This window comes from Mastacembelus armatus, chromosome 1, assembly GCF_900324485.2.
Source record: "Mastacembelus armatus chromosome 1, fMasArm1.2, whole genome shotgun sequence".
Lineage (NCBI taxonomy): Eukaryota > Metazoa > Chordata > Actinopteri > Synbranchiformes > Mastacembelidae > Mastacembelus > Mastacembelus armatus.
The window spans coordinates 21,011,312-21,022,781 of NC_046633.1; the positions used below are offsets into that span (position 1 = coordinate 21,011,312).

General features: G+C 38.9%; 1 protein-coding gene across 3 annotated transcripts; it reads right to left on the reverse strand.

The window, feature by feature from the left end:
• Positions 1 to 1,084: 1,084 nt before the first annotated feature.
• clta (clathrin, light chain A) lies at positions 1,085 to 9,636 on the reverse strand. Of its 3 annotated transcripts, none has more exons than XM_026303553.1 (6): positions 9,359 to 9,636; positions 8,652 to 8,680; positions 7,545 to 7,662; positions 7,097 to 7,208; positions 5,621 to 5,674; positions 1,085 to 2,305 (listed from the first exon to the last, which is right to left on the reverse strand). In XM_026303553.1, exons 1-6 carry the CDS (start codon positions 9,534 to 9,536, stop codon positions 2,134 to 2,136), a joined length of 663 nt encoding a protein of 220 aa, XP_026159338.1. In that variant the 5' UTR covers positions 9,537 to 9,636; the 3' UTR covers positions 1,085 to 2,133. The 3 variants fall into 3 exon arrangements, with proteins under 3 accessions (XP_026159338.1, XP_026159341.1, XP_026159342.1); XM_026303557.1 differs by lacking the exon at positions 1,085 to 2,305 and adding an exon at positions 3,083 to 3,841; XM_026303556.2 differs by lacking the exon at positions 5,621 to 5,674 and having other exon boundaries at positions 9,359 to 9,635.
• Between the last annotated feature and the right edge of the window lie 1,834 nt (positions 9,637 to 11,470).

The following is an 11,470-nucleotide window of genomic DNA, read 5'->3' on the forward strand; positions in this document are numbered from 1 at the left end:
CTTCCTCTAGGCCTCCTTCCTGGCAGCTCTAACCTCAGCATCCTTTTACCAATGTATTCACTGTCCCTCCTCTGAACATGTCCAAACCATCTCAATCTGGCTTCCCTGGCTTTTTCTCCAAAACATCTAACATGAGCTGTCCCTCTGATGTCCTCATTCCTGATCCTATCCATCCTCGTCACTCCCAGAGAGAACCTCAACATCTTCAGCTCTGCTACCTCCAGCTCTGCCTCCTGTCTTTTTCTCAGTGCCACTGTCTCTAAACCAGACAACATTGCTGGTCTCACCACTGTCTTGTCCACCTTTCCTTTCATTCTTGCTGACACTCTTTTGTCACACATCACACCTGACACTTTCCTCCACCCGTTCCAACCTGCTTGCACACGTCTCTTCACTTCTTTTCCACAACTCTGGTATGTTTTATAAACAGCTTGGTGAATAGCCTAAAGGTCAAGCCATGGTTAAGTAAGTGAATTGAAGAATGAATTATAAAGAAATGTGGCAGTACTGTTCCTTTGGATTCTTTACATAATGTAACAATCATCTCAAAGCAGAAAACTTCAAATGTCATGTCATCGCTTTGCTTGGTGGCTTTGCATTTTTTTTACCCTTGACATTGTTGAAAATAATATTACATTACATTTACTCAGGCAGTGTGTACACTTCACGTATTCTAACATGACAGCTATGGGACAGTACCTGTAGGTGTTTCAAGTGATGTCCTTTCATAACTGACATAAACTAACCACTTATCACAACCTGCATAGGTGTGCCTACATACTTTACATAAATTTGAATTTATGAATAGAAATATGCAGTACTACTGTAATTTAACAGTCATCTCCCAACACTGATGGCAGAAAACCCCAATATTTTAACTTTGGACTTTACAACTGCTTACAGACTGTGGGGGTACTGCCATAACATTTCTGAGCAAGACATTTGCACTTGGACGACTAAATTTTTCAGAAAAACCACGTCATGAGAAACCATTCATAATTGATTCATACTTTTAGTTAATTCAGTGCAGCCACATTCCTTAAGCAAAGGATATTAGACAGTTGAAGAATGACAAGACGACAACTTCCATTCACTTTTTATATTTGATTTTGAAATTAAACGGACAATGAGCATGCATGGTCAAGCAACAGCTGGTAAATATCTAGTTCTCTTTAAAATCACAACTGTCTAATTTCAGTGGCAAATGTTTTATATACTGTATATATATTGCCTTCTGCATCTGTACATAGGTACACGCATAAAGTACATACACACACTGTTGATGTTTAAACAAACATACAAATGGGTCACATTTTCTGTAATGACGGGACTTTGTTCAGTTCCTGACTGGAGAGCCTTTTCAAAGGAAATGCATAGATTGAAAAATTGAACACTATGCCACAAGTGGGCTCTACATACACAGTTCCAAGTACTGTACACACAGAATTTGGAGTTAGTCTTAGAGTTTGGTCCTTAAAAAAAACAAAGAAAACTCTGAATATACTTTGTAGTAAGGATGTGGGAAACATGATGTGACAAAAAAGTGAACAATTTAACTTCCAAAGGTCAGAGAAGGATTCATAAGTCTGACAGGCTCAGGATTAGAGTAGAGCATCATGGGAATGATATTGTTTGGTGGCCATGTGAAGCAGGTTGTAGTGTAGCTGTAGGCCCACACAAACATCAATCCTTCCCTTTATGGTCCCCAACTCACCATCCTAAAAGTGTTGCACAAGGCCACAGACCATGAGAAATGACAGATTGTAGATCTAACAGGCCTTGATCACAGTACATTAAACAATGAGGAACAAGATGTACAAGGCCTTGATTAGTCTGTGGAATATGTACACACAAGTTTAAAAAAAAAAAAAAACTTTCAGGGAGCAGAATATGGTGAGCTGGTGCTTCAAGGCTAATGTCTGCAGCCCTGCTAGAAGGAGATAGATGGGGATTGGACAACTGGCGATATCCCTACACTTGGAAAAAACAGGGCTGTGCATGGGAAAAAGATATGATAAGAAGGGATGCAGACCCTTTTGTCTCCAGAACACAAATGGTGGGAGATCGTTAGGTGGATTGCTTGGTGTGTGGTGATAAATGATTTGGGATTACACCCAGAACAGCCTTGGCTGCCTAGCGGACGAGCGGGGACTGCTTCAGGGAGATGAGGACGGAGCGCATGCGTGAAACATCTTTGGCCTGCTTGCTGGACTTGGGGTTGAAGTCGCAGAGCCGAGCCACTCGCTCCCACTCAGTGCCAGGGTTGTTCTCATCCAGATCTGAGATCATGGCCTCCTCAGCTGCCCTACATGCAAGAGGATAAAGGGTTTAAAAAAAAAAAAAAAGACAGGACAGTTAAGAGTGGAAGAGCTAGGATATACATACAGCCCTGAGAAAAGTCCCCAGCTACACCCACAAATCTTGGTGAAAAGCTCTGTTGTGCCACCTGGGCTCAACAGATTAGATCGGCAACAATAGAAAAACTTGCCAGATAGATTACATGTAAATTCAAATTTCAGTCAAGTCAGATTAGAGAAATAATCCCTTAATCAATTTGGATATATATCCACTATATAACTTATTAAAGCTTTTTTTGTCTTGGCTCAGTACAGAGTGGGACTTGTTGGTTCAGCAGTTTCCCTCAGAGCAGGACAGTCCGATCATCAAAAAAAAACATTTAGGCTCAAAGATAAACAAGCTACAGCTTTTATTACCTGTGACATGCCCTCTGCTTACACATCACAGTACAGTCACTTGTATTTATCTTGTGTAACTATCCACAATAGTAAGGGAGTGTACATGTAACGCAAGGATGGCAAAGTCAAAGCGAAACCAAACTAAGGCTAAAAAAAAAAAAAAAAAAAGTGATGTCTGATGAGCATTTTTGGTTGGTTAAAAATGCAGTTCTGTAGAGAACTGTGGGAGGTGGGTTTGCCCACGCCTGTGTACTTCGACTTGCTCTGTAGATGCATATTAACAATGTTCTCTTTCCACTGCAAGAACCAAGTATAGGGATGTTGAGATCATCTGTATACTTGTCCTTCATCAAAAACAAACAATAGTGGCAAGTTCGTTTTTTTTTTTTAACCAAGTCCAAACCAAGCACTATTGGCCCTTAGCCATGCATTTTGCTGCAGCTGAAAAGCAGGCTATTTGGAGGCAAAGAATGTATTTACTTTGGTTCCAGGTTACTACAACTGGTGAACAGACCAATTGGTATCTTAGTGAGTGTTAAGTTGTTTTCATCTTTCAAAGAAAAAAAAAAAAAAACATTTACACTACATGACTTACCACATACTTCAAATTAAAAAGTTGTGAAAAAGAAAAAATGAAAGAAACTAAAAATGGAAAAATACCACTATAACAAGACATTTTAAGATGCAAGCCACAGATTCTAACTAAATGTAAGACCTTATCACACCCACAAACATATTAACACTTCCATTGCCTTCTATTCATTTCATAAGGGTTTTGTAAGGGTTTTTCTAGACCGCACCTCACTCATACACACAAATGTAGCTACCAACTACAACAATACACAAAGCAAAATGAGGGATGAGAAGCCAATGAACATTCACTGTCACAACCAACTACAAACGCACAAGGGACTAGGACCAAAACATCACAGAAGAGACATTACATCAAACTTCTACCTAGGCAGTGGATCTACTGTAGCTGTTGGGCAAGTATAGTGGGTATATGTGCAACATATAATTACTAACACACATACATACAAAGAACAGCATCTATCCCCTGTCAAAAGTCAGTATTTTGGAGGTTCTGGGGTTTTATATTTTTACTTAACTGGTCTAGGCGGTAGCAAGGATGGTTAATGTGTGTGCTTTAAGGTGCATAGGAAAAGAAAACAGGGAGAAACAGTTTCACAAGTCAGAATTTAGAATAGGGGGGAGGGGAGAAATGAAACAGCAAAAATGAGCTAAATGCAGATGTTGAGAGCCAGCATGCAATCATTTTTTTTTTTTTTTTTTTTTTTTAAACACGTTCTTTTCCTGTAAAAGTGTTGTACAGAAAGATTTGTGTGCAGCCTTTGGTTTAGTAAGGGTCTTTCTAGATACTGTCATATTTCTATCAGTCACACACAAAAGGAGTCGCCCTTACAGAATCACACCGAAAATGACATCTCATATCTATATATTGATATACATTTTAATTTGAACAGGTTTTACACTGCTATGAGTTCTTCCTTACTGTTGTTGAAAGCCAAAGCTAATAATAAAAAGAAATGGTGCACCACCATGCAAGCTAATGAAATCTGATAGCAAAACCAAAGACTGCACATCTTAGGCAATTGGTTAGCTAGCTTTGCAAATTAGCATTTCATCCTGTGGGACAGCAACAGCAGCTAATAAAGCATGAATACAGCTTATTTTGAAGCAGTTGTGCATCCATGGCATGGTCAGTGGTGCCAGCAATAAAAACTTAGTAATTTAACTTATAGTCCTGATAAAGAAAGGTTTGGGATAATAAGGGCAGTGTGTGGAGCTGGCTGTATAACAATCTTAAGACATTTGCAGGCTTATGAAAACCAAATTTGAGAACCATTTAGTTTTTTACCTGAAAATAATCTAAAGACCCAAGAAATTCAAAGAAACAATCTCCTAATAGCTGTATTTTAACAGAGAATGACAAAAAGATAATGCCAAATCAATATTTTAAAATACAACTTTGTGATAATTGTGTCACCTTAATAAGCACAGATGACTTCAGTAAGAAATACAACTTTACTTCCAGAGTATTAAACTAACCTCTTTCTTATGTAGTATCTTTCTGCACTATCCTATTCTGCAGTTGACATACAGCACCTGCCTTTGCCACACACTGTTACCATGACAGTGTGTGCTTGGGATTATAAGTTATAGTGAGTACTGAGAAAGTCTGACATGAAGTGATTCAGAGGAAAGCTCACCAAGATTAATGTCAACTACTCCACATGAAACAGAGAGACATTGTTTTATAATAAAAAAATGCACGTTTAGGGGATGCTGGCATAAACACTGTGACCACTTCTAAACACCCAATTGCTTCAAACAACTCTATACGCATCCTACTCCTGAAAAATATTTTAGAAAAACTGACTTAGTGGAAAAATTACAAATATTAAAAGGTGTAAAGTAGAAACAAAACAATTTCTGTGATATTTCATACAAATAACAAAAGCAACGGTTAATTGCTGGAAACTAATCAAATGTATTTGCAAAACGTTTTGCTGAAATGAGTAAATATAATTAACTGGGTTGTAACAAAAATGAATGGATGGGAAATCAACACAGCCACAGTTACAAAAGAAGGAAAGTGATTTCCATTGATGTGGTTAAATTACTTGAAAGTGAGTATGTAGTGGCATGCAGTCCTTCTCTTTACAGAAACATCCTGACAGGCATCCACTCACAAATGACATGCAAGTATGGAATGACAATAGGTATTATATTTTATATTAAATAAACTACTACAGGCAAGATGACAACACTAAATTATATAATCCAGGTGGTTAAATATAACTAATGCAATAACTACAGAAATGAATTTCATGTCAAAGATTGGATGCAGGGAGTTGATGGAGAAAAAAATGAAAAGGAGGATGTTAGTTGGAGCAACATACACATAACCAATGAGCTCAGAGAAGGGCTGCTTGTAGAAGTCTTCATCCAGTACCCTGGGCAAACATCCGCCCAAACGACAGAGCAGCAAGAAGGCAGGAAAGAAGAAAGACAGTGGTAAAAAGGAGAAGAGGACGGAAACACAAGCATTATAGGTTACCACACAATATTATGTTCAGGCCTATAATCATAGGGTTAGGTTTGTGAAAGGACTTACAAATGGGTGTCAGGGGGTTTCAAAGGCTCAGGAAGGCTCTTGCTGACTGTGAAAGCCCCTTAAAGCTTTAATTATCAGGTGATCCACAAAACACCACCAGCTTTTCACAAGTACACAAGTAAGAGAGTGATAGTTTTTACCCCCCTTCTTAAATAATTCATCACTTCACAAGTCATACCTATAGCTAATGGTTAAAAGCAATCCAAGATATCAAAATACAGGCCAAGTAAAGCTTCTCTGATGTGAGGACACATCTAACTAATATTAAAACTAACATTTTAATATACTGATCTGATCACTTTTGTGATCACAAAAGGAAACCACATTGTTTACATTTTTTGAGAGGTTATGTCAGTTACATATCTTTATCAGAAAAAGACCATCCATATCAAAAGATCATGGCCTTGCAACACTTTTCTACTAAACACAGAGATGCCAGACAACTACTGGTACTTCATTATTGATAAGGCAAGCAGGGCTACATTACAGTGCAGGAGCAAATGGCACAGAAACTTCTCCAGAACAAAATGTTACCTGGTGGCTGGTGGAGGACACAAATACACAAATCAAGCAGCATATTATACATGCCTAAATAGCAGTACTGTACATGTTTAACAATTAAATAAGAAAATAAGTCTTACTGAATGTTATTATAACTAGTCAAAAAGTTAACTAACTTCACACTCAAAATCCATTTGTAGAATTATCCCTGATAACATAAAATGTATTTTATCACAAAAGTCTAGACTGATAAAAATATTTAAACATTTCATTTGAATTGAACTGGCCGACTAAAGAATAAGAGGAAGCCATACCCAGAGTCCAGTAAAGAAACCCTGTGGACTCTACCTCACACTTTGCAGTGAGTGGGGCACATGTTATTGAAGGCAAATAAAAATATGGCCATGGTAGCTTTTAATATCCCTGATTAAATCCAGTTAGCAAGTTTAGACTAATCCTACGTAGAGGTCTCAAAATATTTTAAGTTAACAGATGGTTAGGAAATGCTGTGTGGAGGCAAACAGTATTACTGAAACAGTATATACAGGGCTAAGGTGGACCCATTGATTTTAATGCCAGCCTCCACACCCTGTCATCTATAGGTTCAACAGCTGCTGAAACTAAGACCACTGCTATTATATGAGAATGTTTACTTCTCTTTGTAACTATATTTAGTAGGCTGTTATTAATCCTCCATGTCATCATTGTTGGAATTTTTTTTTGTCCCACCACAAATATCTTGTGGACATAAAGCCAGTACCTGTTATTGGTTTTGGTTTTCTCCAGCTGCTCATTCTGCCTGGTGTGCCATTCCTCCAGCTCCACCTTGGCCTTCTCCTTCCACTCTGACTCCTGCTTACGAGAGTTGGCATCTAGAGTGGGAGATAAATGAGCAAAACATTGATAAAGAAGTGCGGAGGCAAATGGGAGTGTAAAAACAAAGACACTAAACATGACAAAAAAAAAACAGAGAAGGAAGCATCGGAGGAAAAGTAGAAAATAGGGCAGTAAGAATTCCCGACCATGGTTTCGCAGTGAATCTTGGATGTCACAACATTAACCTTTATTTCTCATATTCTGGAGAGCAGTAGGGTCTGTCCTGTTCCTTCCTTTCTTTCTGTATACATATACATACATACACAAACACACGCACACACACACACGCACGCACGCACGCACACACACATATATATGTATTCTTTACTTACCTAGTATTTCCAGCCTTTCTCTTTGCTCCTCCCTCCACTTGCGTAAGCTTTCAGGCTCAGCTTGCAGACGATCGGCATTGGAAATCGCAGCATAAGCATCTGATGGACCATTGCTTTCCTAAGAAACAACAGAAATGATGACAGGTAGAATATATAAGTTATTAAGGAAAAGCTTCTTATTCATGTGATTTAAAGAGATATGGTAAAGAGGTAGTCCCTGAAATATTAATCATTCTGACTATCACATCAAATCTGCAAATACATTGGAATTTGGCTATTGTAGGCAGTTTCTTCTGCCCCACTTTAAGTTTTATCAGCTCAGCTTCTCTCATTGCTATAAAGAAGTCCTGACAGTGCAAACGGCAGAAATGTTGCAATGACAGAACAGGAAAAGGAAGTTCAAGTAAATCTAATAGCAAGATACTCCAAACCCCGTGGTTAGCATAGAAATCATGCTACTACAATGCTAAAAGGATTCCACACCAGCGCTACAACAAATACTACAGGGCAGTTACTTCAAGGAAAATTCTGGTTTATCAGAAGTTTGGCTTAATATTTTGTAATTCTCGCCATCGTTCCAATCACTAGTACTGTCCTCACTAAATTGCTACCAACTGGGCAAGAATTACAACCAGTCAGATGATCATAAAGAGTTTAAGGTAACCATCAGGATACCCAAATACCTAGTTAGAAAAAAAAAACATAGCTCAGCTAGTTAATACCCAAGCTGTGCATCTAAACATCCATCACAGGTTACAGATCAATTTTAGCAATTCTGCCCTTTCTCTTTCTCTCTCTCTCAATTGCCCACAGCATGACACTTTTTCCACTCAACAATGCTGAGGATTTTCCACTGTATGAAAGCCAATGTGACCTTATTGGTATAGTTTTGGTCCTTTACCAGGACTATAAACCAGTGTCCTGCCAGAAATCCTCTGCAGAGTCAGCAAAAAGAAAAACACACAGGTCCTTATATGCAGCAAAGAAATGCTCATTTAAAGACAGATCAAAGACACATGCAAATCACCTTTTGTTAAAATCCCTTTTTCACACACAAGATACAGAGGAACAAGTTTAGAATAAATTGAAATGCAAGAATGTATGTACCCCATGAAACTCTCCATTGATGACACCATCTAAAAAAGAAAAAGAAAGAAAGCTGTTAGAAACCAAGAAGACAAATGAAATCACAACCAAGATTAAATATGTTTGGTGTAAAAAGAAAACTCTTTAATGTCTAATGGAAACTTGAAAGCTCATGCTCTTGCTGAAGCCTCAGATGTTTCATACAGTTACATGTAACTTGCAACATGTCAGCGCTTCTCACACATGGACACCTGAGAAGGCAGCTACACCTCCAACGACATGGGGCAGTCACGGCCAAAGGCCAGTCAGGTCCGTCGGTTTGCTCTTGGCGAGCAGGAGCTAACTAACGTTATCAGACAGTTTCATTCATCTCAGAGCCTGGGGCATCACACAACAAACATCAACCAACCTTTTACGCAAATAACGTAATGCGTCAGTTAGTCAGTCAGTGAGTTGATTAACTAGTTAGTGAGTTAGTCAGTGAGTTAGTTTTTTAGACGCAGCTTGATGTTAACGCAGGCTAATATGCTAATCTAGCTCGGCTAACGTTAGTAAGCTAGCTCAACGACAATCAACTCAAGTGTCCATTTGGGACCAAATTAACGTTTAACAGTCATCGTTCAGTAACTAGTTAACCCTAACACCCCAAGATTAATCCGATGTTAACTAGAAACTGCTGGCTAACGCTGACCACCGGCCGGCTCCGTGGGCCCCCAGCGGTCACCCACCGGTGGACTCTCCCAGCGACGAGGGGACATCTCCGCCGTCTAGGATGCTGAAGCCTTCGTCGTTTTCAATCCCCGCGATTTCGCTCTCTTGCTGGGCCAAGAAAGCGGCAGCAGGGTCCTCCTCCGAGCTCACACCGTTTCCAGCGGTGGGCGCGCTCAGCATGTCAAAGTCATCCATGTCGAGGGTGCTGGTGGGAGGATAAAGGTGAGAAAAGAATATCAGGTGTAACGTCGGTGACCGACCGAAACCGATTACTGCAACGGGCAGAAGGAAGGGAATAAAGTAAAAACTAGCGAAGCGGAAACAGATGGGTAACCAATCACAAAGAGGGTTAGGTGACTGACAACGCAGGACACCAATCACACAACAGCTGCTTCAGATGTAGCCCAATCACATCTCTGAATCCTGCTACATTACAGGTCCCATGACCCACTACGTGTTGTCAGAGCCATGAGAAATATGCGCAGTCTGCGGATTATGGAGAGATTACGGAGAGATTTAATGTGGTATCACTAAGAGGTCCATATTTACTTATTTGTGTATAAAGTGTTATTTAACTAAAAATGCTAAATTAAAACATGCATGCTCTGTATACATTTTAGATAAGATACAATTTAAGTGTTTTGAGTTGCTCTTTTGCCAATAACCACATTTGTTTTTGCTTATTGGCACACAGCATGGAGGATCTGGATGCATTGTTGAGCAGAGTTGCTTTTCCAAGAGGTGTTGAACCAATTACTCTTGTTGAGTAGATCTTATTTATTTTGATGATGCCAGCTACAAGACAGTTCAGGTGGTCGGGGGACAGAAGAGACCAAGATAGAGAAATAGAGGAGATAGGGAAGAGAGAAAAAGACAATAGAAAACAACAACTACAGTGATGCATATACAATATAAACAATAACAATGCTTATATTATGCTAGCAATACAATGTGAAATTACTTAAAAAGCCCCTTTACACATACAAATTCTATTTCTATTAGAGGAGGTTGCAAGGAGTTTTTCTTCATTATCGGTTTTTCCCACTGTGAGAATGGTGTTTACTACTAATGTGCAGTGTTTGGCTTTCACAAAAAATTGCATTAGTGTGATCACCAGAAAGGTCAGTTTTGGTCTCTTCAGATCGTAGGACCTTCTTCCACTTTGTTCCAGTCTTCCATTTCCCTTCTGTCAACCACCTGCCAAATCTTTGTCTTTCTCTGACAACTTCGCAACAGTAGTTGTGTTCAGTCCTGAGCATAATGCCATGGTGGTTAATTATTAACACTGTTGAAGGGTTCAGGTGACTCAAGGTAGTTGGGAGCAACCATTGGTAGCTGGCTGGAAAATACATCAGAAAAACAGCAGCAAGATACAACAAACTGTTAAAGGCTTGAAAACTACAGGTGTTCCAGAACTACAGCCACTAACCTCTTCCTCTCTGTGCAAAACCTGCTTTTCTGAAGACGAGATCAAGAAAATATGCACCATGTTTACAGAGGTCATTCCATTTCCTCCTTAAGTAATATACTGTAGTGGGAGCAAAATTAAGGTGTGTCTTCTTTGCTGAGCTTTTTTTTTTTACAAATATAGTTTAGCTCATCTAATTGATGGCACTAAATGAATAAAACAAAATGCATTTTTTGTAATCTACTTTTAATGATGACTTAACCAAATCAATTTAACAAATGAGGACCATGAAGCATAACTGAATACAACTGCCCAAAAGGATGCATGTGGTAAAAGATCTGAACTGACTTTTTATTAATTTAGCAGATTAGACAACAGTGGAAGATTCACATGATGCAAATCTGTTGGAGCTGCTGTTACCATAGATAATGTTAGGTGGCTAGGTATTTCTTTTGGTTAAAATCTTCAGGAGATTCATATGACTGCACTGAGAAATGTTGCAGTTAGTATTATAGAGTATGTGCAATGAGGAAACTACTTTTGGAAACAGCAACTTTGAGTTGACTTCCCATTATATACAGTGGGTACGGAAAGTATTCAGACCCCTTTAAATTTTTCACATTGTGTCATTGCAGCCATTTGCCAAAATCCAAAAAGTTCATTTTATTTCTCATTAATGTACACTCAGCACCCCATCTTGACAGAAAAAAACAGAAATGTA